The 26,486-nt window shown below is 40.8% G+C and overlaps 1 protein-coding gene across 4 annotated transcripts; it reads left to right on the top strand.

Annotated features, from left to right (window-relative positions):
• Nucleotides 1–243: 243 nt before the first annotated feature.
• CREBRF (CREB3 regulatory factor) lies at nucleotides 244–25,842 on the top strand. 4 transcript variants are annotated; one of them, XM_049829255.1, is made up of 10 exons: nucleotides 244–353; nucleotides 9,563–9,740; nucleotides 10,715–10,840; nucleotides 11,691–12,771; nucleotides 13,297–13,398; nucleotides 17,041–17,235; nucleotides 19,149–19,338; nucleotides 19,785–19,858; nucleotides 20,300–20,422; nucleotides 20,646–25,842. In XM_049829255.1, the coding sequence occupies exons 2-10, from the start codon at nucleotides 9,732–9,734 to the stop codon at nucleotides 20,759–20,761; spliced, it is 2,016 nt and encodes a 671-aa protein (XP_049685212.1). In that variant the 5' UTR covers nucleotides 244–353; nucleotides 9,563–9,731; the 3' UTR covers nucleotides 20,762–25,842. The 4 variants fall into 4 exon arrangements, with proteins under 4 accessions (XP_049685212.1, XP_049685214.1, XP_049685215.1 ...); XM_049829256.1 differs by lacking the exon at nucleotides 244–353 and adding an exon at nucleotides 2,158–2,777; XM_049829257.1 differs by lacking the exon at nucleotides 13,297–13,398.
• Nucleotides 25,843–26,486: the final 644 nt, after the last annotated feature.

Raw genomic sequence — 26,486 nt, forward strand, 5'->3', positions numbered from 1 at the left:
TCGGGACCGCGGCGCAGCCGGAGCTCCGGGACGCGACGGAGCCGTCAGCGCCGTCCGCGGGCGCCCGCCGCTCTGCCTTAAATACCCTCCTCGCGCCTCTCCGGCGTCACGTGGTGGGGGAGGCCCCCAGCCGGGCCGGCGCCCCATTGGCCGGCGGGACGGCTGCCGACGATTGGCTGGCGCGGCTTCTTTCCCCCCGCCGCCCGCCCTCCCTCCCCACGTGAGGGGGGCGAGTCACGCGATTTCCGGGAACCCGTCAGGAAGGGACATAAACAAAACAAACCCCGAAGCCGCATGGAGGGTCCGGGCCGGAGCGCGCGGGGCGGCGCCCCCTGCTGAGCCCCGGCCGCCCGGTGAGTGCGGGCCGCGGGGGGCGGCGGCGGCAGCCCAGCCTGGCGGGGGCATCGGCCGACAGCTGCGCCCGGGGGAGGCGGCAGGGCAGCGCGGGGGGCTGCGGGGCGGCCCCGGGGCCGCGGCTGCCGGTCCCCGGTCCGCTGCCCCGCTGGAGGGGCGGGGGGGGGAGTCGTCCCGGTGGGGAGGAGGCGGTGTTAGTGTGTGCGCGGCGGGCCGGGGGCTGCGGGGCGCGGGAAGGGGTGTGTCTGCCCGGCTCCCGGGCGCCGAGGAGAAGAGGACGGAGATGGTGCCCGGCGGCCGGGAGGGGAGAGGAGGGGAGCGGAGCGGCGGGACCCCGCCGCCCCCTCCGCTCCCCTGGCTCCGCCGGGGGGGTGTGGCCGCCGGTGCTGCGGGAGAGCGGCTGTGCGCGGGGGGTGTCCGGCTCCCAGGGCTGAGGTTTCGGGCCCGATGGCGGGGGGGGGGGAGGGGGCAGCACCGCTGTGGCCTGAGGGCGCGGTGAGAGGGGCTGCGGAGGGACGCGGCAGGCTGCGCTGGGGACGGAGCGCGGGCTTAGCAGCGAGTTGTCCGCGTCCCTCTCAGCCTCCGTCCTCCGGGAGCGGCCCGTGCCTTTACAAGGAAAGCGAGTCTGGCAGCGAGCGACAGGGAAACGAAAGCGCCGTCCTGCCGGGGGAGACCGGTCGCGCTGGTTGTGCGGGTGGAGGGGCTGCCCGGGTAGGCGGCGGCGCGGTCGGCGCTACCGCGCTCGGGGCCGGTTCCTGGGCTCTGTTGCTTTTCAGGCTCGCAGTCGCCTCCTCCGCTTTCGACCTGTTTGAATGCTCCGGACGGCCGGGGGGGGTGACCCGTGGGTGTGTGTGGGGGGGTGTTCTCTGCCTGGGGCGTGCTGGTGTCCAGCGGGGCGGCTCCAGTCCCTGGGGAAGGCTGCGGGACCAGAGGAGGCGGAGAGGAGTCCCGAGCCGGCGGGCGATCTGCGAGTGGCGGGGCAGGGACTCTCCCCGCTCCGGCACGGCGTTTTATGTAACTGACTAGGGCGGCGGGAGGCGGGGTGGGGGGGGGGGTGGTATAGAGGTTCACCGACGAACGGTGAGCGGCAGCCCCGGCCGCTTGGGAAGGGGCATCCCCGGGGGGCGGGGGGGCCGCGCTCCGTGGGAGAGGCCGCGCCGGCCGCCCCCAGCTATCGCGGGGGGCCGCAGGGCGGGGGCTGCCTCCCGCGGGGCAGGGGAGCCCTTCGCGCTCTTGCCGCCACGCCGGGGCCGGGGGTAGACGGGCGCGGGCTGCTAGTGCCCCGCGGGCGCGGCTCGGGGGCGGCCGGGGGGGGGGGGGGCCGGGGCCGCGGCCGGTCCCCTCCGGAGCGGCGGAAGGGGGTTTGTTTACATGTCGCCTCACCCTAGCTTGAAAGGGCCGCTGGGCGGGTGAGCGGCGTGGGCGGCGGCGAATGGCAGCGCGCGTGGCTGAGGAGCGAGCCATTGAGCGGGCGGGGAGGGCGGGGCGGGGCGGCGGTGGCCGGGCTAGGCTGCGCTCCGCGCTGGCTGGCGGGGCGGCCATGTTGGCTGGGAGGTGTGTTAGTGGGTCAGGGGCGGGGGCGCGGTGCGGGCCGTGGGCCGCCCGGGCCGGGCGGGAGCTGCCCTGCCGAGAGCTGCCCGCGGGAGTGGACGGCGGCTGGCCGTCCGCGGAGGGTGTCGGCGGCCCTGTCCCTCCGGAACGCTCTGCCTCAGGGAGTCTGTCGCTTCTGGGGGTCGGGCCGCCGGGGTCCGCGGGCGCGGCCGAAACCGTTCGGCAGCCGGTGCGCAGCCCGGGGCGGGGGCGGGGGGGGGTAGGCGGTACCCGAACGCAGGTGGTTCCGTTCCTCCTCTCCGAGGGCAGGACGGGGCACGTTCCCGCCCCCCGCTGGGAGCCAGTCCCCGTAGACTTGAGTTCTAAAATCTCGATAACTAACGCGGGCTGCCTCAGTAGCTGCCTCCGGGCCTGTCTCTGGGTTTCGGCGTCTCCCCACACGGGTCTTCGACACCTCTCCGGGTCTGGGTTAAGGTCACGCAGGCTTTGAGGTGGGCGGCAGCTTGCCGAGAGCCCCTCGTGTCGCCAAGGACCGAAGCCTGAACTATGTTTCCCCTCCGTCCTGAAGGTCCACAGCTTGGACGTTATTTTATGTAACGATGCCCACGGTATTACTGGTATGCCCTAATCTCATCCCTGTGAGTTGGCAGTGGTTTAATGCAACTGTGCAGCATGGCAGGGCCAGCCCACAGTGTTTCTCAGGGTATCATCTAGTGTAACTGATCAGATATCAAAGATAATTTAATGAACAGAATTCACTGTGTCACGCTCCAGTATAAAACACATGCTCTTTTTCAGGCTTCTCTACGCAACAGGCTGAACAGTTTCAATCATTCAGCTCTGCCAGCTGAAATGTTAGCTTCTCATTTAAAGTAAGCGTAATCTTTATGTTGTTGCCGTTTGAGGGTAACTTGTTGAAATCGTGCAATGCATAACCTGCAAAACAGAATCAGATTCTGATATTGCCTTTCAGACACTGTAAAACATTTTAAAGATGATGATAAAAGGCCTTTGGCCTAAGGTCGCTTAATCAGGTGCTTCTAAGCATCCTTGTGGGGAGGGTTAATTTCTATTATTACACTTATGTTTTCATAGTAAGAATTACTATGTAAGAGGAGCAGACACAGGTGCTTTAGAAACTTGGTCGATTTTTATGGTTGGCAACTTAAATGAGAAGTCAGAATTTCTATGGGAAATGTATTGGGTGATTGGTTTAGCGGGAAAGATTTCTTGTAGAAATATCAATGCCCGTGCCTTTTTGGAGCCATGAGTAATAAATCGGAGACCTTATACAGTAGCTTACCTGAGCAAAGAAAGAATTGTTCTGTGTTTGATGAGAGTATTAACTGATAAGAGAAATCTGCAGCAGAGGCATCAAGCCATTGAACATCCTTGCCACGTTTTTTTTTATAAGTAATGAGAGTGGCAAAAGAGTTTTTTGAAGGGCAAAGGTTTGAAGTTTCTTCAGCGTTAGCAGGAACTAATTGGGAATAGAAGCCTCTGTCTGACTAGTAGACTGATAGTGTGGTATAAATAAGAAAACGCACTGGTTTAGATTCCCATGACTTGCGTGTCCATGCCTAATTAAATTATGTTTTAAAATAAAAGTTTGATAAGGATATTTGGTGCTTCATAAGAAGTGCTTGAAAGTTGGCATTGGCTTGAAAGTCAAGCCAAAAGTTTTCTGAAAAGTGTAGATTTCTAAAGTTTAGACCTTGCTATAGTAATTTCCCTGATGATTTATTATATTAAAAAAAAATCATCCCCCTTCTGTTTTTGAACTCCTGTGCTGGTTTTTTTTATTCTTTGGACTCTTTTGACTGATGCATTTTTCTGATTTGTTGCTGGCTTTGAAGTGTTCTGTACTGATTACACATTTCTAACAGAAGTATTACAAAACATAATTTTACAATATGAAGAGTAAACTAGATTGTACCATTCCCTTCATAATAGAGGGTTGGTTTTTTTTCTGGGAACTATAGAACTAATTTTTTTCTTACCCTGAAAGACTTTGTACTGTCAGAAAAAAATATAGAAAGAATTATTATGTAGGAATGTAGAATATTGCTGGAGATTGTAAGCTAAATTGTTGTCTAGTTTTGCTTTTGTTTTTTTGCCTTTGCTTTGGCCGCATTCTGCTTCATGGGAAGTCTCTGGCTCAAAAATTTGACTGTTAGTCTTACTGCTAATTCTCTTGTGCAAACAACTCTTCTAACTCTACAGTGGCATTGTAATAAAGGTTTTTGCAATTCATATTTTAACTATGAAAAGTTTTGTAAATGAATGGAAGTGTGTTAATATAGTTCTAATAAGTTTAGCATGCTGCACGTCCCACTCTTGGCACTAAAATAATAACAAAATCTCAGTCTTTGTTCCAGAATGTACAGAAAAGCTAGCGTTTCTAGTAGGAATCTATTATTCTGGGTATAATTGTTACAAAATATGTAGGTGCAATACATTGTTAGTCAGTTTAAAAAAAAAAAACACAACACTTTTTTCCTTCTGCCTCTTGCATGATGATTGGTTATTGGCATCTGCCTATTTACTTATGCCATCGTGCTGAAGTGGAATACCCCTCCAAAATTGGGTAGCTGACATTGACTTGTAGGGGTATTAATTCAAACAACGAACATAGTGCTGTATTTTTCTTTTTTTTTGGTACTTCATCAGCTCTTTCACCTGAGGTGTTGCATGTGTGATTGAAGACCAGAGTTTCTGTTTAGTGGTGTTACTTCCAGATCCTGAAGTCTGTCTGCTGTGGGCAAGTAGGATTAGAAAAAAAATGGGGGGGGAGGGAAGGTCAGCAGAGGAAAAGGAACAAAGACAGTGAAGTAGCAGTTTCCCTTTCCTGAAGGGAAGAGTCTTAAAAGAAGTGAAACAGTCTTGGTATCTTTAGTTCTTTTATATGGCAATGCTCTGTCAAACTTAGGATCTGGGTGTCTTAAGCAGATGCTGTTTGCTCTCCAGGGTAGAGAAAGCAAAGGGCATAATGCCTTAGATGCTTATGCTGGCTTTTTAATACAAATTCATCACTGAGAAGGTAGAGGGACTTGGCTTCTTTGGATGAGAGGTGAATGAGGCTACGGTGGGTGGAAGCAGAGGAAGACCTTTTACAAGAGTGTCTTTGCTCACCTGCTACGAAAAAAACTCGAAAAACCCACCACCACCATGAAAGAAAACTTAGTGTCTGTGGTGGGAGGAAAAAAGTAAGCAATACTTTTAAGTCTGGCTAATAATTGAAGTATCGTGTAGAAAGAAGGCGGGGGGGGGGGGGAACAACACAAGAACATTACACTCATAAACAAAACTAAGAAAAATATGTTCTGTGCTTGAAGACCGCACTGAGCAGCCTATGTTCTGTAATAGGAAACAAATTGGCACAAACTGTGGAAGGAAAAAAAGGTTTAAGAGAAGCGTAGGAGAACTTCTTGCATCTCTAACTGTAGTACTTCATAAAATGTCCAGATACAGCAAACGCTGTATAGTACATAATGGTTCTTTTAAAATACAAGGCATAGTTTTTGTGCATTCTCTGAAATTCAAAGTTCGGCATTTTGAATGTTTTAGCCTGAGTTTGTAGGTTTAGTATTAACAGGCTCTCATGATGTGCTATTTTTTTTATCTGCATCAAAAAGGTAACTTTGGCAAACTGTGCTGTATGATGCAGTCACCATCATGAAAAATGTAATTGTTCATGTAATGTATTTATAACAGGCATTTAGCTGCTGTGATAATAAGCACTGTACAATCAACAAAATGGTATAGCAACGCTCTGTGTGCTTTGCAAATTGTACAAAATACGTATCTCAATTGAGACAGAAATAGCGACTTTAGTTATAGCTATGGTACAAATGATTCATACAGGTGACTGAGGAAGACTTTCAGAGTTGTCAAGCTGAAAGCTGGCAGTTTACGTTTTTCTCTTATAGGGACTTCTTTGGAGAGAATGTATTGTTATAGAAGGGTGTTTCACTAGTCTAGCGAAGTGGCACATGCATGGTAACTGTCATGCATCTCCTTAATGCTGCATGTTTTCAGTTCAGGTCCTGCTGTCTGCCAATTTAAACGTAGTGCTGCGTCAATAATGTCATGTAATAAGCCTGCCATTAGATTGTTCGAAGTTCAGTCTGCCTGGGCATCTTGGGACCACTATTAAACTATTCTAAATGCACGTTTTCAAAAAGTAAATACAAATGCAGAGGATTTTTATTGGGATTTGTCATTAGATTAACAAATTATTAACTCTATACAGGTTTTGGTTACTTATTGATGACTGATGAGGATTTTAACCGATGTGTATATATCCATGCCTCCACCAGTACCCCAAATTCTTGAATGTTAGATGAACATAGCAGTTCCTGAGATGTCTTGCCCTTCCTCACGCCCAAGGGGACAAGGGAGCCTTCTCCCAGGAGCAGGGGAGCAGCTCTGCACTGATGTGAATCAAGAATCTGCAGACACAGAACCAACTCAGGGACTGGCTCCTTAATCACCTTAATCTGATTTAACTGCAGGCTGCTGCCAAAAGGAGTGGCGGCACCCTGCCCGGTGCCTCTGGCTGTGTATTCCACCTGCAGTTCAGTTGCTGTGAAGCAACTACAGGTTTTTACCTCTGTACCTCTGCATTTGGGAAGGGCTGATGTAAGGCATTAATGAAAATTGTCCTGAAGTAGAAATTCCTGCTATATTTATCTTCAGTAATTCTTATACTGCTATTCTTGCGCTCTGCCACTTGTCTTTCAGTTCATTCAAATCGGTATTCATTATAGATAACGTAACAACTGTACTATTCTGTTCTAACTCAGTCTTGGGCTGAGAGTGCCAATGATGATGAATTCTGTAAAAATGGGACTTCAACTGCGGTCTACAAAGTTACTTTCCTTCACAGCAAGTTCAGATTTTTACATCTGTGCTTCCATATGTGTCATTGACTTCTACAATACATCTTTATTTACTAGTTCATGAAAAAAAACTGGTAGTTAAGTGTGAACTCTGGGAGTCTTTTAATGAAGATCTTGATGATTCTGGGAAATTTAGAAAGCAGTTGGAAGTAGGTCTGCTTTGTTGGGGGCATGAAGCATGCCTAGGTTGTGCAGCTCCCCTGAGGCAGCGTCTTTCTTTTTCTGTCCTCACTGTTTTTCCCCCCCTCCACAGACCTACCAAGAAAAATCTTCTGTTGTAGAATGTTTGAATAGACCTTAATAGGATTCAAATCACATTTAAATATTAATATTATAAAATGTCAAGAATTAAATATAAAGATAATTACAGGAACAATCGGATTAGCTGGTATACTACTGCTTTGACCTGGGAGGACATACGCTATCATTCTTAAATGGTGCTGTAAGTTTATAGCTAAAAGATCGCTCCAGTCTTTGAGATGCTAAAAGTATTTTGAACATTTAATGTCTGTTTTGAGGATTTGTAAGTGATCCAAAAGCTCCCTGGTCCTGACACTTGGAAGCGTAGGTCGGTCGTTACTAAAATCAGTGTCAGTACAGATTAAGTTTCACCCCCCTTCCCTGTGTATGAAACACAGTGGAATGGCTTGAGGTTCGTGTTCTAACAGAAACATAACAAAGAATAACCAGTAAAGAAGCAGCTAATGTCTCCGTTGTTTCCCCTTTATATCATGCAGTGGCAGAACTCTTGTCTCCTATGTGAATGCAGGTGGTGGTGGTGTTCTGGTGTTGATGTCAAAGTATTAATCTGATGTTCTGTTGAAAAAGGGCATCAATCTCTGCCACTCCGCATGGAAAGAAAGAAATATACTACTCAGGTGTAGATTGGTATTAAAGATTATATCCTTCTCGCCTATTTCTTTGCATGTGAGAATATCGTTTATTTGTTTTAAAGAACAGGCCATTTCTCCTAGATCAGACCAGGTTGAAAAGTGAATTAGATGTTCATGCCTCATCTAACAGCCTAGGAAGGGCTAGTTCTGCTGCAGTGTGGCCTTTGTGGGATGAAGGGAGACAGGGTTGTTGAGGCATGTTGCCCTGGGACACAAACTTAATTTTAAATGTCACTTTAAGATAAGTAAAAAGAGTTCCCTGGAAGTTTTAGACCAGAAAAAAATTTCTCAGAAGGAGCTGGCTCTTAGTTGACACAAGGCACTACAAGGAATGGCTTGCTTTGGCAGTGTTAGCATGGTTTTACTGAGAACTCATGTATAATTGGACCTGTAATTGTTGTTCTTTATATTCTAGCAACTATTTGAAAAGTAGTATGTTTTGATAAGTAAAGACTTTTTTGCATAGTGTCTGTTTTTACCACAGTCTGATGGTATATATGCTGAATATAACAAATAGCTGAGATGCTACCTGAAAGTAGGAATAATCATGTGGATGCTGTCACGTGCTGGTGGGAGGAGGATTCTGAGCGTAGCTCCACTGTAGAACGCTTTTACTTTACTATTTGTTTTTCAAAACGGGAGAATAAACATACTCTGAGCAGATTGCAACAAAGTCTAATTTAGGAGCAGTGCTGAGTGAAGAATTCTGCTCAAAGAAACAAATACATTTTAACTGATAATGCTGAAAAACTGTACAAGTATGATGGTTCAGTTTTTTTGATTATGCTCCTCTAATGGTGCTTTTTTGTTAGAGACTTAAAAGGGTAGGGATCTTGCAGGCCAGCAAGACAGTAAGCAAGCAGTGTCCTTGAAGACATTAGATACTAAGGTTTGATACCATGGATGATTTTTGTTATTATTGGTTTTGATATAACATTGTTCTTTTTTACTTCCTGTTACTTATTTTATGAGTCTTTTGTCATACTTTTAGGTAGATATAGTTACTGATGTTTGTGCTAAGGTGCTTGCTTTTCTACAGTTCAGTTATTCCTTACGTTGTTAAAAAATGCAGGATTAAGCAGGATACGAGGCTCGAAAAATTCTTTAGATAAACATCTGAAGTAGCAACGGGTCTATAGAAACTACTACACTGGTAAAATTACTGTTAGATAAATTGGACCAATCTTAACATGTGCCTTACTTGAAATTAATAGAGAAGATATTTTATTAGGCAACGCTGAATTTGGCACAATTTTTAATTTGCTCGGTTGTGGAAGTCTGTTGCTTCCCTTCCTCTACTGCTGGACGGTTTGCTTGCTGTAATCGCTCTACCACTAGATGTTGCTATTTGAGTGACTGATACAATCTTATCTGATGCAGGATGGATTAGTCTTTTAAGAAAAGGAGGAGATACCGCTGAAACAGTATTACTACCTATCCTGAAATTAGTATTTTGAGACGTTTGCCTGAGACATTTTTAGCATTTATTGGCTCTGTTATATTAGTCATAAAGATTGTTTCTCTCTTGTATACCCAGCAGTATGCTAGTCATTATTTCCAATTAGGCAGGCTTTTCTTTTCAGATGTCTATAGAGCTCATAGTCTCTGTACTGAGGAAAAAAGGCAACAAAATGTAACTCAGCCAAAAAGGTTTTTGCAGGAGCTCTGTTCTGTAGCATCAGTGGCTTTTCATTCAATGAAAGATGGCAGGGGAAGAAAATTGCTATACATTTCAGCATGAAGAATAATCACTTTTCAGGGGAAATTTTTGTCTTTACTTCACTTTGGCTGTTTTTTAAGTGCTACCTCTTTGGTGAAGGATTACTTAGCTCCTTGGGGGTTTGCTGTGTTTATTCCACACAGAAGTCTACAAAAAGAAGAGCTCAATCAGGGTGTACTGAAGTTATCCTAAGGAAAAATTTCATTGCATGGATTGTGTAAACTCACTGAGACTGAAATAAAGCTGGAAAGGAATCTACAAGTGAATAAAACAAGAAGTTTGGAATTGGATTTGGGGAATCTGGGCTTGGAAATGCCTCAGGTAAGTGTTATTATTTTGTTTGCTTCTGTAAATAGTTTTGCTTCCTTATTAAAAAGAAAAGTTGAAGAGCAAATTTGACTGGCACTATCGGGGAGAATTTATAGGAGATTAAATGGTGTATATTTTTTTAGGCTCCCATTAGTGTCTATGGTGGAAGCTATGTTACTGCTCTTGGTATTGTATTTGTTCACACAGCAAGATTCAGCAAAGTTGTCTTGATGAGGGTGGATGCCTGGAGAGCAGCCTTTTGTTGCTGCAGTGATTCACACATCAGCACACTGAATGACTTTCAGCAGTACAGTGTTTCTCCCTTCCCAACCCTCAGGGCGAGTGTGTCTAGAAGAGAAATAGAAGTCTGGAATTAAATGTAGCAGAAAGCCTTGCTGCCCATTCCCTGCATGCCCAGTCATCCTGCATAATGTTTTTTTTGCAAAGTTCCACTTCATTCTCAAGAGATACAACAGTCTTGATTTAGTTGTAATAAATTTTGCTTTTGTTACAATCTCAGGTGGAAGTTTCCTGAGTTCTAATGGTTTCAAAAGCAGTTGACTCTGCTTTAGTACAAAATGGTTTGTGTTAGGGTGAAGGCCCTGCAAGCGTGTAGTGCCTATTGATACTAAAACATCTTGCCAGTACTCGCTCTCTTCTTCTACAAATGCTAACATATCCCTAAACTTGGCAAATGCATGAGAATTTCAAACCAACAAAAAGGAATGCATGAGCAATGCTCTTGCAGCTATATGATGAATACAAATGTGTCCTTTGATTAAAGAGCTGCATGTTGTTAGCTGCTCTTAAAGCATTCTCTCTCTCTGAGAAATGACATGCTTATCTGTGTAGGTAAAAACCTTCCAGATGCAAGTGTAGCACAAGTTCAGAGACTTGGATGAAATGGCAATACTGTTTGTTTTGTTGAAGAAAAGAATATGCCTTTTTATAGCATGCTTCAAATGTCAGTATCAATTTTGTTGTAGCCCAGTGTGAGTGGAATGGACCCTCCTTTTGGGGACGCCTTTCGGAGCCATGTGTTTTCAGAGCAGACTCTGATGAGCACAGATCTCTTGGCAAGCAGTTCAGATCCAGACTTCATGTATGAACTGGTAGGTCATCTTTGTGTGTACATAACTCCCTCTCCTTGACTAATACCCTGAGTTCGTGTAGTAATAAAGGGGTATTTGTTCAAGAATGCTAGAAGGTTATTCATTACTGCTAGCTACTGATTAGGGAGGAGCCTACCTGCTTGTCCAGCAAATGTGATGCTTCCTCAGTAGACGCTTGTTAAAGCTGGCCATCAGGAGAGGCTTGATGTACAAGTCTCAAATAGAGCTGTGTTGACATTATGTAATGGTGCTTGAGACTCTTCTGTACAATCTTTTCTGCAAGAGCAGCTATATGCTACTTCACCCAAGCTGTGAATGCAGGGGAAGCAAAATAAAAGTTGACTCATGAGCTTATACTAGCATTCCTTTTTTTTTTTTTTTCCCCTGCATCAAAGGAGAAAGGTAGCTCATAGTCGTTAATTGATCATGTTAGAATGAGGTTTTCCAGGGACTGGTAAACTTCAGCATATTCTGTAAAGCACACAGCAAAGATTGACCTAGGTTAATAGAGACTAGAACAGCTTGCCTATGATGTCTTTCATATTTTAAATACATGGATGTTGGTACTAGTCTAGTTCCTGACGACCAGATGAATTTGCAATAGCAGAAAAAGAATCCAGTGGCATTTGACTTGTATCTTTAGCAATCTCTTCAGAAGGATCTGCTGCTGAGCATGGAAGCTGAACTTCATTCTGACCCTCAAGCTTTTAGTTAGAAGTCGAGGTATCTTCATATGTTATCATTCTCTTACGCTTCACTGAAATTAAGCTCACCATACTAGATTGAGTAGAGGACAGAGATGGTTGATACTTTTTTTGTATTAGTTTTTAACTTGTCTTACTATGCACAGGACAGAGAAATGGACTATCAGCAAAGCTCCAGAGACAACTTACTTTCAATGGAGGACTGCAAAGACCTTGAGAACTTGGAGTCTTTTACGGACATCCTGGACAAAGAAGCTGCTCTCACCTCAAAGTGGGAGCAGTGGGACACCTACTGTGAAGACTTAACTAAGTACACTAAATTAACCAGCTGTGACATCTGGGGAACAAAAGAGGTCGATTACCTGGGCCTTGATGACTTTTCAAGCCCATACCAAGATGAAGAGGTGATAAGCAAAACGCCGACACTGGCTCAGCTTAACAGTGAGGACTCCCAACCTGTTTCTGATTCACTCTATTACCCTGATTTGCTCTTTAGTGTAAAACAAAACCCTTTAAATTCTTTGCTACCTGGCAAAAAAATTGCAACCAGAGCAGCAGCCCCAGTCTGTTCCTCCAAGAATGTTCAGGCTGAGGCACCTTTGTCGGACTGTGTTCAGAAGGCAAGCAAACCTGCAACTCAGCCTGCTTCCAGTACACAAATCATGGTGAAGACCAATGTGTACAATAATGAAAAGGTGAACATTCATGTTGAATGTAAAGACTATGTTAAAAAGGCAAAAGTAAAGATCAATCCTTTACCACAGAGCAGACCAGTGCTGAGCCAGACACATGCTGATGCAGCAAAGGAAAACACCTGCTATTGTGGTGCTGTAGCAAAGAGACAAGAAAGAAAAGGAATAGAGTCCCCGCATAGTCACAGTACACCTATTTTGCCTTTTAAAGAGACTCAAGAACTGCTACTCAGTCCACCCCAGGAAACCCCAGGGCTTACTGTGGGGGAGAGCAGTCTTTCTGCCAGCACATCAGTGCCAGATTCTTCACAGAAGAAAGAAGAGCACAACTATTCTCTTTTTGTAACAGACAGTTTGGGTGAACAGTCAGCCAAAGGAGACCCTGAGGAAGATGAGGATGATGAGGATGATATTGAAGATGAGGACCACGATGAAGGATTCGGCAGTGAGCACGAGCTGTCTGAAAACGATGATGAGGAAGAAGATTATGAGGATGATAAAGATGATGACATCAGCGATACTTTCTCAGAACCAGGTACCAGCAATGTTGGGCTTTGTTAACATGGAGATGAATGGATTTGTCTGCCAAGTGGGAAAGAATGCTTTTGAATGCTTTATAATTACAGATGAGCAACACTGATCTTAAATTACGAACTTTAATCACAGATTTTCTAAGTGCTTTGCAAAATGCAATAATGAAAACTATAGAAGGTCCCTATTGCCCTGTTTTGAGAAAAAATGCATAAACTGGTCATGCAATAAAAATAATAATAGAATACAGGAAACCTAGCTTGTAGCCCAAGGTCGTTGAGCAACTACCTGCAACTGTTGTCGTCTTTTTTCGTGGCTTGATGACAGGATATGCAGAGCTTTCTAGTGCTTCAGTAGGTTGCTGCTTTGAATTTATCCAGAATTGTATCTCTTGATAGCTGGTATGAAATCATAGCCTGATTGAAATAATTTCGTAATTACTTAAGTCCTACTGTAGGTACAGTTTTCCACAGAATCCAACGAATACCTACCACTGAAACTAATAGAACTGTTTCTTGGTGGTTTTCAGCAGTAACACGTAGTGGGTCTTCAAAGGATACTGAATTCCTCTCTCCTGCATGTAGAAATGGAGACTTAACAACAGAAATAAGAACTAACCTTCACCTAGAAGGTAACAAAGCGGTAACATCCTGTAAAAATAAAATCTGAAGGGAAAGGAACAGGACTGTAACCAAGTATTAGTTTCATTGTAGAAAGTATTATAATATTCACATGTTATAAATGCCTTGTAGTAGAGTGTAAGAATTAAGGTATTCAGACATTTCGCAATATGTAACTTTGGGCAGGAGGAAAGCAGCTGAAATTTAGCCTTTTTAAAAACAGCAGCTTCCCTAAAGTTTGTCAGTGTCTGTCATAATGAACTCTCAGATTAAATTATTTTTTAAGTAGATTTCCTGAGTTGGCATTAAACTTGTTAAGCATTACGTGCTTTATGTTACTTTTACATGTACATAACCCATTTTTATCAGCATTTTAAAACCTTTTCCTCCCTTCTTCTGAATTGAACTCCCTGTGCTTTCTGGGCCTTTGAGTAGCTATTACAGCTCTATAATGATGCTGTACTGCACAGTGCTTTGCAGCCCACGGAGGCATGTTACACAGAAAGCCTACTAACCTTGAAGAAGAGATGTCATATTAAAATGCTGGGATTTTATTTGGTGGAATTACATTAACTATTTGCCGTTTGTTCAAATTTTACTGATAAGCAGTCGCTCTTGCCTTCTAAATACAAACTATGTCGTGCAGTACAGTAACTGAGGAACTTGGCTTATTCAAGCTTTCTAGAACTTTTAAGTGAATGAAGCCATTCACCTCGAGTATGGTGATATTGAAAGTTTTACCATATGTTTTGATTATATTAGAAGGTAATGTCTCCAGGTATTTTAATTATGTCAGTCTTATACTTCATGTTGCTTTTTTACCTTTAGAGTAAAGGTAAATACTATGGATAAAGTTTCTAAAAATAGACATGGCACAGGAAGATTTAACCTTCCATAGTACTGAAACCAAAATCAGTTGATAAATTTAGACTGAAGATGTAATTTACTGAAAGGACAAAAACTTATTGCTGACCCTCTGATGTATTTTACACAGTTTGCTTTTGCTCATTCTTCTTCATGTATGTCTTTGGAGTGCATGAAAAGCTTTCTTAAAGCATTAGTGTTGTCTGAGGAAATACTTGGATATACTGAACTCTAGGAACATGGAGAAATAACTAAAGATGTGACTGGCTGTCGGGCAAGTTTGGGCAACAATGGGTTTTTTTTATCACCATGATACAGATTTAGTAATTTTGCTTACCTGCAAAGGTAATTTATTATGGGAATTGCCAGCCCAGGCCTTTTCTAGCACTTAAACTTTTTTTGCCATTACTGGTATATTTTACCTATCTCATTTAATGAAAATATTTGTAAATGACTGCTGCTCCCATCAAGTAGTCAAGAGATTCCAGAAATGGGAGATGTAACAACTGATTCAGTTTTCAGTAGCACTGGAGAAGACATAGCTGAAAGGGAAAAGTGCTTGTAGAGACATGGAGATTGTTTAAAGAAGTTGCATTGCACCTATCCTGAGCACCTAGACCATCAGCTGGAGGAAAAAGACTCGTAAATGGTTTGACAGAAGTCAGTATGATTAAATGGGAAAGAGAAGGGGGATTCTGGTTTTGTTTTGGTGGGGCTGTTTGCTTTTAATCTGGTTAACCCTGGTGAATTTAAACCTAAAACCATAGTAAGGGTTGTGAACAAAGATTTTTAGGAGGGATTTAGGAAGGGCTTGAAAGGTAAATACAAGAACCTTTTCAAATTTGTTAGCAGCCTGGCAAAGAAAGTGAGACTGCTATATGATCTTTGCTAAGAGGAGAGTTCAAGGAAGATGAATACAGTGCAGAAAAGCTGAACAGATTTGTTGCACTTCTATATGTTACAGACTAGGTTAGGACATTGTGCGCTAGATTATTCTATGTAGCTTGAAAATGATAGCAGGTCAATGTTAGAGTTGCAAGGCAGAATGCATTAAGTCAACATAATTTAAGTTGCTAACTTAATTATAGTTTAAAGAAGGAAACAGGAAGTCTTGATTTTAACCTTGTACATTTGTGCATGTCAGCTCTTAAAGAGATAAGTTTTCATCGGTTGACTTAACTCTGTGTTGTCATGAAGATGGGCTAAATTTATACATATCTATATAATGAGTTCATAGCTTGACATAGCTTTTCAAGTGGAAAGTAAGTGGGGTTTTTAAGAGTATTTTGATACTTATGTCAAACAGCATTTGGGTGAAATGAAAGTACAGTTAAAATATTTATGGTATTTGAAACAATATTTAAATTGTCATAATCATTTTGGCTATACAAGAAAAAATGTTTTATAAAGCATGTTGTGTTGTCTGATTTGCCTTTAAAATACTGTCTTTTTAATAAACCAGAGAATCAAAGTAAATGAGTTGATTAAAGGATTAGAAACAGAATTTTAGAACTGATTTCATCCCTCTGCACACCTAACTTTTATTCATACTTTGGGTTATGAGGTGAGGGTCAGACCAAAGCAAGAAAGTTTGGTTTTCAACTGCTTTTTCAAGTGCAGACAGACTACTTGAATGGACTGTTTTAAAAGGAAGAAAGTGTTCTTTGTGCTACTGTTAAAAGATGAAGCAGAGCTCAAGCATATGGGGTCAAGTCTTGTTAAGCTTACAGTCGATTCAGTGGTTGGCTTTTTTTTAAGTGTCATCAATGTATGTGATGTTTTGAAATGCATTCTCTTTTAAGTAAATGTAAACTATTATATAGCATTTTAGTACGAAAGGCAATGCAGTGGTTTGGGTTTTTTTAACCTTAGTATAGGTTGTCTTTATTTTCTAAAACATACGTAGGATTTTAAAAACTGTGGTTTGTGTTTACATAATTATGCTATAAATATTTATGCAATATGGATAGTGGCATTACAGTTTCCATGCACTTCATGAACAGTTCATCGCAGCAAGTGCAACATAAGATACCTCTAAAATACTGCATAGCTTTACTGTGGATCATTTCTCTTCATATCACCAAAGAGGTTAGGAAGAGATTGAATGGCTTGTGTTCAGATCCCTTCAATTTAGATGGTCTTTTCTTATGGGCTTTAGGTCATTGTCCTGATAACAGAGCCCCCTTCCTCTAGTCAAATAGAGATGGGTGGTTTATTTCCCGAAGGTATTCAAACTCAAGGAAGAGCAGGAGCTGGACTCAATGATCCTAATGGGTCCCTTCCATCTTAGAATATTCTGTGATTGAATGATTTTGCTTTCTTTACTAGTCTTTTGCTAATTCATCTTTATTACCTGCTTTTCTTTCCATGCTTTTTGATGAGAGATTAATTAAAATGTGGAGGCAAGATAGGATTATGTTCCTGCAAATTCATGGAGCAAATTGTAAGGATGGAAGAACACTCTCCAACAGCTGTTGTCTGTACTCTGCAGTGGTTGGATTGTGTGGGAAAAGAGCTAGAGCTTAAGGAGTCAGAGAGTATAGAGGGTCTTTCAGTGTATGAATTATCTGTCTCTTTTCAACTAATGAAGCACCATCACTGGCTCAATGTCTATCCCTGGATTTAAGGCAAATATCCAGCAGTAGTTGACACTGAAAACCAAGTCTATTAGATAATGTAAAACAGTCCTCATCTGTGGTTTTGCTCTTAACTTGAATACTCAGTCCACTGTTACAGGGCTAGAAAGAGTTTTTTCAATGTTATATAAACAATGCAATGCATCCTTTTAGGGTATGAAAATGATTCTGTGGAGGATTTAAAAGAAATGACTGCAATATCCTCTCGGAAGAGAGGCAAGCGAAGATACTTCTGGGAGTACAGTGAGCAACTAACACCTTCACAACAAGAAAGAATGCTGAGGCCATCCGAGTGGAATCGAGATACGTTACCAAGTAACATGTATCAGAAGAATGGTCTCCATCATGGTAAGAATAATAAGTCCTAGTTCCAGGGGAACGTCTTTGGTTTGACACCTTCAGTAGCCAAACTCCCATACTTGCAAGTGCCGAGAAGTTGTCTTTTGGCCATGAAAATAAATCATTAAAACACTGTAAGTCTGTTGCTCAATTAGCAGAGTTCTGCAGTGTCCAAGGAAGGCACAGTGAACATACAGTAGTAACTTTCAGTGTGGTTTCTTCCAGAGGAAGGTGGATGAATTGAGAATTGTAACTTCCAAGGGCTTTTAGTGGAAACCCCAAGAGTTCGGCATTTTCTCAGTGCGATACTGTAAACATATTGGATTGGTCGCTTGACTGATATTTGCTCCTCATAGCTGTTAGTTTCAGTCTTGATTGTGTTAGAAGTAAGCTGGAAGTGATCTGAAATGCCAAGTTCACATTAACTGCAGTATGAACTAAAGGACAAGCAATAAGGCATAACTGTCTCTTTTTGCTCCTCCCTGCTTGTTTCTCCCACGTATGTGAATGTAGCACAGTGAAGCAGTTACTGTTTTGTGAATAAACTATTTCTTTAACATACCCTCTTAGAAACTTAAACCAATTGGTCTAATAACTCTGTTTTATTCCCGTAACGTTTTGATTAGCAATTTGCTGTACTGCACACATGGCTAACATCACCCAGAACAAACCACTCTTAGGAGTAATGTTTGTTTTCTTGTCACAGGACCTCCTTGATAGGCTGCTCCATTTATTTTGGCTTTGAAAGAGAAAATGAAACCAGCTTTCCTGGTTGTAATGTTAATGTTCCCTTACAGTTGAAAATTACCATCTTTAACATGGCAGTTTACCTTCTGTTAAACCAAAAGATTTTTTTGTTGTTGTAACTTGTAGATTTACTCAGGGAAGAAAACTTCTTTTTCTTTTTAATCTCCTTAGTTTTTATATGATTATTTATCTCATAGTGAAATATCAGTACCTAAATTCCCTATCACTGCTCCTTCTTATGAAGCTATACGTGTTATTAAACAAAAAATAACCAAACACACCTTGAGGACTCAGTCCTCCCAGACACTTGGAGGAGCAAGTAACCTTTAAGTCAGGTGCATATGCAAGGGATTTGTAGGATCAAACGCTAGTCAACATCCAGAAGCTGCACATGCAGGATTTTTTATTTTCATATAGAAGCATGTACCAAGGTCACCTACTACCTCAGATAAATCATGCTAAATTACCAGCTCTCTAATAAATATTTCTGGAGTAGGTTTTGTTAGTTTTATTAACATTTTCATGCAAGTGTCTGTAACAACTGGCATTTTAATAGAAACCTAGAAAAAGACACATAGCCATGGCAGAGAATCTTAAGGAATAAAGATCTTTGTCTTGAATTTGTGTATTTCCTCAGGAAAACCAGGCTTAAATAGCTTCAAATACATATAAAAGGGGTTAACTAGCCTTTATATGGATCATTTAAGCTCAGTATCACTGAAGATCCTATCAGTACCAGGCCTTGACACTCTTAATACAGAACTTTCTCAATAAGATGATGTAGGAATTTAATCAAACTTGAATGTGCAAGAGCATATATTGGCTGAACGCATGAGTTGGCAAGTTACAGTTGGGGCAAAACAACTGGGTTTGAACTTGTGACATACATTTTTCAGCACGGTTGTGTGTATACTGTCCGTCACATCCAGTAGCCTGGCCAGCAGCATTTGCTCTTATCTGAACTGGATATAATATGAATTGTACAAAGCAGGTTGTCTGGAAATGCTCTTTCTATTGTGAAAGGCCATAGGGATTACATGATTCCAGTCCATTCTTTTGTAATGAACAAAGGAACTTAAACTGTACCCCAAAAAAAATATTTAAGAATGTTTTTTCACAGGTTTGTGTACATATTGTGTCACTTCCCAACCCAATTTTCTGCATATTTAAAACAGGAAAATATGCAGCAAAGAAGTCACGGAGGACTGATGTAGAAGACCTAACTCCCAACCCTAGAAAACTTCTACAGATTGGTAATGAACTGAGGAAGCTGAATAAGGTGATCAGTGACCTGACGCCAGTCAGTGAACTTCCCTTAACGGCCAGACCAAGGTCAAGAAAAGAAAAGAACAAGCTGGCTTCCAGGTATATATTAGATAACACTACATGGATGAGTATATTTGGATTACTAAAACTGTACAATTAAGATCTAACTAATTTTTGCCTCGAGATCCTGCTTCATCATGGTAGTTCCTGCAATCGGCTAATTACCAGTTTATCAAAAAGCAGGGCAACTGGCACTTTGGAGATGTAGTTTGCCTGTTCCCTAGATAACAATGTATTTCCACTGGAAGCTGGCTTATTTAGCTGCAGGGCAAATGATTGATACAGTGATAAAATCCCCAAGTGTGAATTGTAAGCAAAGATAGGTAGCAGAGTGCTTTCAGTGATGGCGAGTGAGTAGATAGGTGATTTTATAAGTCACAGCTCTGGGAGTATTGGTTGATAAGTTCGTGTGGCAGACAAACAGATGCTCTTAGTATTCTGGAATTTGTGTTAGTGATCTAATTCTTCCCCTCTTCTTACTATAGGGCTTGTAGACTAAAAAAGAAAGCCCAGTATGAAGCCAATAAAGTAAAACTCTGGGGTCTCAACACGGAATATGGTAAATACAACTCTTCACATCTTAATTTTTCTTTTGTTCAGACAAGTCTGTGTTTTGCACCATCATGTAACCTGGGTCATACCTGGCAGTTTATACGGAAAACAGGGTTGGTACAAACCCAACAATTTTGTTGGTAAACAGGGCTGGTACAAACCCAACAATTTTGTTGGTACAAAAACAGTCTGCTCCATAAAGTGTATGTAAATTGGGTTACCTGCAGTGTTGAGCTACTTTACAGATGTAAAGTATGTAAATGTATGCATGTAATGTAAATATTTTTGAAAATATGTTTACAGATGTAAACTATTACAACTTAATTTTACAGTAAGTGTGATGTGACACCTTTGACACTTACAGATAACAGTGTGTGGACAACTATCGATCTCTTTTGCGCCTGGGGGAATGTGCTGTAAATCTAATCCAGGTTTTTTTTCTTTGCAGATAATTTACTGTTTGTGATCAACTCCATTAAACAAGAAATAGTTAATCGGGTGCAGGTACCTAAAGATGATAGAGGAGTCAACATGGAACAGAAGTTAAACCTACTTATTAAAGACACTCTTGGTAAGCAGTAGACTTCATGTATTTGCACGTACATGAAGAGACATATAATCTATTATAATGTTGTAAACAATTTCTGGAATAGAAAAAAGAAGTGCTTCCCAGTTTCAGTTGTCTATGCCTTTTTGTTGGTTACCACCCAAAGTGTTCGTCGGCTTTGGGAATGTACAAATATGTGCAATGAATAGTAACCTTACAGCATGTTTTCTTACCCTCCCTTTTTCAGGACTACCTGTAGCTGGACAGACATCAGAATTCGTGAATCAAGTTTTAGAGAAGACTGCAGAAGGAGACCCCACTGGTGGCCTTGTAGGGCTACGAATACCAATGTCAAAAGTTTAAGACATGACTTCAGCTATTCTCATCGGTCAGATTCTACCTGTGTTGTCAAGTACTTCATTGTAAATTGCATTCTGGTCTGCATGTCAGTTTAGCATTATGTAAACACTTACAATTAGGTTCCATTGTTTTTAAATAACAATGTAGTAAAACAAATCAAAGCATGATATAAAATGCTTGATAGCATTTTTGGACCATAAACCAGATAGTTTCAAAGCTGCTTTAAGCTTAAATACAGAGATGAGGATTCTTTTTAAAATTAAGTTACCTAGGACCAGAATATATCACTTTTGTTTTAGAAGCAAAAACATGTTTTTGCTAGTAAAAATTTTTAGCATATGCCAGACATTGTGACAGGTTTATGCTCCAAGTAAAATAAGAGGAAGCATTTTTTTGGTAAAGCTGTCAATTTAGGGAGTTTTTTGTGTTTGTTGGTTTTTTTATATAATTGGGTTTTCTTTTGTTCTTAAAAAACAGTAAGCTTTCTTTGCAACCATTAACTTGTACATAGCACACATGGCATTAGAGCTAGTGTGCCATATAAGACTTTAATTTTCTGAGCTTAATATAGTATTTAAATGTCTGTGCAAGCAAGAGAAAAAAGTATATTCTTTGTGCCTTGTATTTTGGGGGGAGAGCTATCAGTATAAGCTGGTAAAGTTTTGTATGAAGAAAACCCTGAGGGGAAAAAACAAGATGTATAGATGGTAAGATTATAGGTTTTAATGTATTTGTTCCAGCTCTTAAAATTTTTGAATGTATATAGGAATATGTTGAAAATGTAGATATATGCCACAGAGTCTATGTATTGTATAAAAGATGGCTCTAGAAAACTCAATTTCGGTACTTTGGCCGGAAGAAAACAAATACTTGCACATTAATGCGATTGTTTATTTTTGTACCAAAGACAAATGCAACTGATATGGCGAACTGCCAGTCTAAGTAAAGTTTTGCACAGCTTATATGATACTGTACTGAATGTAAAAACAAATGAAAAAAGAAAAAAAATTAAAGGTCAGGGTTAGGGATCTTACTGAACTGTGAATTTTTTTGTTTGGGTCCAATTATCTACAGAAGGAGCATTCATACATAACAATATTATTTTGCTGTTCTTGTAGTTCGCTTCCATGGTAGATAAGTTGGTGGCCGTCTCGGAGTCTGTAAATCTTTTTTCTCTGCACTTACTGTAGGAGATTTTAATATATTTGGATTTTAGTAAGCTATTGGTAAAATAGTTTTCAACTTTGAGAATTTAAAAAAAATATTTAGCTTGTTGTAGTATACTTCCACCAAACAACCAAAATAAAATTATTTTTATTGTAATGTGTATATATGTAAAGAGAAAAAAGAGCTACAAATATCTAATTCCTTAGTTGCCACTTTTCCAGTTGATGTATTATTATGCATGTGATGTTTCCAAGGATCAACACAGGCTTCAAACAAAACAAAAAAAATTTATAGACTTTTATATTTTTGTACAGGTATTTCGAAACTAGCTTCTTCAAACTTATATGTGACTTATTCTTGTTAATTCAGTAGTTTGTATGATTGAGGAATATTAACACACAGTTCTTATTTGCTCTTCTGCTAATAAGAGTTGGCTTTGTAGTCAGTGTTAACGTACAGATTAAAAGCTTTAGCCTTTGATGAGAAAGTACTTTATCTCAAGGCAAGATCATTCTCTGGTTTCATGGACCCCCCCCCCTTTTCCTCCCTGTTCTTTCTCTCCCTATTTAAAGATGACAAAACACTGTTTACTGAAAATAGAAATACCAAATATTTTCAAATGTAGCTGCTGAAAAAAAAATGCAAAAGTCCATGAAGGCTTTCTCCCCACTCCCTTTGGGGAATTTCTCCACTTCATTTCTAGTTTGTCTAAGTTTGTTTGTACTGTGATTCCTTTTTGTTTATAAGTAGATTATTTTCATATCCAAGCTTGTACTATTAAAAAAAAAAAAAGTCTGAATCGGTAATAGTGCAGTAAGAGTGGCCTATGAAGGTGGCAGTCCTGCCACACTTGTGAGCGTGCCCACAGCTTACTTTGTATCTAAATATTTTGGAAGACTCAAAAGGGAGGAGGAGGCCAAAATACCACTACTGAGCTGTACAGAAAGTCTTTCCTACAAGAGACTGAACAAATACCCAGGGCAATTTAGGCAAAACTTTGTAAATCCACTTAAGACTTGCAAAATCTGAGTGGAATGTGGGTGTTTTTGTTTCAGGTGTTTTTGTTTTTAGGGTGAGGTGAGCGTTGGCTGCTGCTTTACACAGTGGGTCAGATGTATTCCAATTGTAATTATTGCCAATGTTGCAGTTATTCCGGAGATGCATACGGCCCATAAAACCCTGACAAAGAATGTCTCCTGTGAAGTTAAGGCCATGTCTGTACCAAGATTTGAATACTGTTGTTCCTTTCTGATGAATGGTGTTAACGCACTGCTCAGATACGAGAGGTCTATATGCTATATCCAAACTGTGTAGACAAGGCAGCATTTCTAAACATTAAGAGAGCAGTTTTGCAATCAGGTAAAAACTTCTGTGACAAACTGACAAGGTATTAAAAAGCCCCTTTTCACTGCTCAGAACTACTGGGCAAATATAACTTCGTAGCTTTTTATTTTTGTCTGAAAACCAGAATATGATTTTGGTCTAGCATTTCAAAGTAGACTTTGAATCTTTAGTGAATTCCATACCCTTGCATTTCAGTGTTTTCTATGTATTATTTTAAGTTAAAGCTTTTAAATAGTTGAGCTTTTTAATGTTGACACTTTATTTTGTACCTATTTATATGTATGTATATCTTAGAAAAGCACTTTGTTTAAAAAAAAAAAGAAAAAAAAAAAAGAAACTGCGTTTTATATGATTCCTGCCACTTGCTGCTAACTCTGGGCTGGTCAGAATGCTGCAGCGATACTTGATATAAATAAAACCTGGCAGTAAAATGTAGAGTAAAGATAAGACCTTTTGCTGGTTTAACTTTATCATAAAGGTGACATAGGCAAGCTGTGCAGCTTTACATTTTAACCAGGGGACTCTGTGGCATTTAAACCGTCTAGAAATGGTTGTACTTTAATGCCAGTAACAATCTGCTTCCTCTAGTGTCATTAAAATATATACATTCAGTGTATACTTATCACAAACAAAAATCTTATAAGGTTATAAAAACCAACAACTGTACATGTTCTGTTTTTTGGCAATTGTGGCATGCATTTTTGGATGATCTTTAGAGAAGACCATTTTCTAAAGATTTTCAGTGTTCATACATGGTATGTGGATCTTAATGAAGTCCTGGATTTTTTTGTTTGTTTTTGAGTGTAGGCATTGTGAATATTCACTTTTAATCCTATATCCAAAAACAATTATACATTTTTGATTTAATACAAACAAAAGTTCTTCCTTTTTCTGATACACTGGATTCTCTAGAATTTGTTTCCATATTAAAAGCATGCTGTCATAACTGCTCTTGTTGAGATCTCGTCAGTCTGAACTTAGGTGCCACACTTTGAATTGATGGACTGTTTGTTCTACTGTACCATGTATGATTCTTGTCCTTTCCTACTTCCTTCATGACAGATGATGATGTGGCTTTATATTGTGCCTTACTTGTACATCTAGAACTAAATGTTTTTCATTCCCTCTGAACTCTTCAAACCTAACCCTCCTGAAATTGAATCAGAACTGATAAAAGCATCCTGAAGAAAGTCTGGATAGATCTGATTTCAGTTTCTCTCAATAGTAGTCCTTTTGTATTTATATGGAAGACCAGTTTTTGAATGGCCTTGCAAAATGTGGGGGTGTCATGAAGGGTGGTTTTTAGCCCTAAACCCCTTTTGCTAACGCTTCCTCTTATGGTTTATTGAACACACTTACTGATACTTGGTGAGTACTTGTTTTTTGGATGAGAGAGACTTACTACTAAAGCTATGTTTACGTGTGGATGGGCTGGATTTTCTTATCATACCAGTTGAAATCATTGTGATTTAATGAAGTTGCATTGCTGTAAATCTGATGTGAGAGTCAGGCTCAGCTGTGTTCAGTTCCTAATTGTTTTATAGATAGACTTTTTCCATACTAAGGGCCAGGAAAAAATGTTAGTTTTTTAAAAAAAAAAACACAACCAAACAAACAAAAACTTAAAATGGATGATGAAGGGTCTTTTAACTAACCTAAAAGCAGCCAGACACTTCTGAAATACAGGGGTGTCAGTTTTGACTTTTATTTTAAAAAGATCCCCCCCCTAATATTTATCTGATACTTGCCGTCATTAATAAAACAGTTAGCTTATTCACAACATATAAAGACTGGATGTGCTTTTCTTTTTCCATAAATCATTTAAACATAGCTATTCTTTTAAAGCTCTTAAAAGCTTTATCAGGAGAATTTCAAAGGGTTGTATACAAGTTGCCTTCAGCAGAAATAGCAAATGCAATTCTGTTCCTCAAACGTGCTTGCTAGTCTTCCTGAAATTCTGTTGAGGCATAACCCAATTATGTACCGTCAATGTTAGGATCTGTATTTGGCCTCGAGACCTGAATTTCAAGAATGCATCTAATCATGATTTTATTTTCTTTTTAAGTTGGAGGCTTCAGTTGGAATCACCTAGTTAAGTGTGCTGCTAGATGTGGTCTTGGCTTATTGACACAGCCTTGCACACAGCTGAGGTTTATTTTGTTTACCCCAGGGATCGTGTGAAGTACATTTCAAACAGTTACTGCTTCAGTGACTGATTCTTCTTGTAACTGTATTAAGGGCATTAGTATGTTGAGAAAACACCACTCTTGAATATCTCCCAATATAAATTGGGATTCTTAAATGTCATTAACAAAAGATGGCACTTTCAGGTTATATCTTCTTCGCAGCATACAAAAATGTCTCTATCTTTCTACAATTTACATTTCACAATATGCCATGTTTTTTCCCCCAATGCTTCTAGCATGATAAGAAGGTGTGTGTGCGCACTGAATTATAATCCTCAGCCTCTTAGCCATTCATGAACTTCCACAAGAGCAAATACTGACTATGCATTTATTGTCTTTCTAATGAGCTGTGGAGCCAGAGCTATTTTAAGCCACACTTTTTTTTTTTCCCCATAAAAAAATAAAACTCCAAACTTTTTAGATAACTGTTTCGTGTTTTTCTTAAGGATATTTTTTAGTTGGGTATCTATCTAAGTCAAATTTAGGTGAGTTAACTAGCTACGGTAAGGAAAACTTCTGGATTGGATTTAGGATTGGCAAAAGCACACTCCGCCCTATCAAAATCTTCTGATTAAGAAACAGAACCTAGTTGTAGCACTTAATTTTATTGATCTTTCTTGTAATGATGGATATTCATGCATTCTGATTTGAATTGTCTATCCTTGCAGAATACTATGTCCGAGTAAAACTTATTGCTCAGTATTTGTGGTTGGGTGAACTCTTAAGGCTGATGGCACATGCGGATGTACGTGGCTGACAGGCAAAAAAAGCGTTTTAAACAAAACATGGCATCCTGTTCTGCCTATGCTTGGGGTCATGATTGTAATGCTGTCCTTGATATTCTATAATCAACTTCCAACTGGAGCTCAGAAAAACTTACTGAAAGTCTTGTCTCTGTTAGAAAATAAATTTACCTTGTTAAAAGCATGGTTGTTAAGAGTTGCAATGTTTAATGTTGGTTAATAGTTGTGCAGTTTTTATTTTTTTTTAAAAGAGGCACAATGAAACTATTGACTTTGTTTACTCTGTCA

The sequence above is a fragment of the Accipiter gentilis genome, chromosome 26 (assembly GCF_929443795.1).
Source record: "Accipiter gentilis chromosome 26, bAccGen1.1, whole genome shotgun sequence".
NCBI classification, from domain to species: domain Eukaryota; kingdom Metazoa; phylum Chordata; class Aves; order Accipitriformes; family Accipitridae; genus Astur; species Astur gentilis.

Excerpts from the sequence above, each read along its gene's own strand:
- CREBRF (XM_049829255.1), top strand. Across the intron at positions 19,339-19,784 it reads AAGAACAAGCTGGCTTCCAG|GGCTTGTAGACTAAAAAAGA; the intron begins GTATATATTAGA and ends TTCTTACTATAG. Across the intron at positions 20,423-20,645 it reads ACTTATTAAAGACACTCTTG|GACTACCTGTAGCTGGACAG; the intron begins GTAAGCAGTAGA and ends TCCCTTTTTCAG.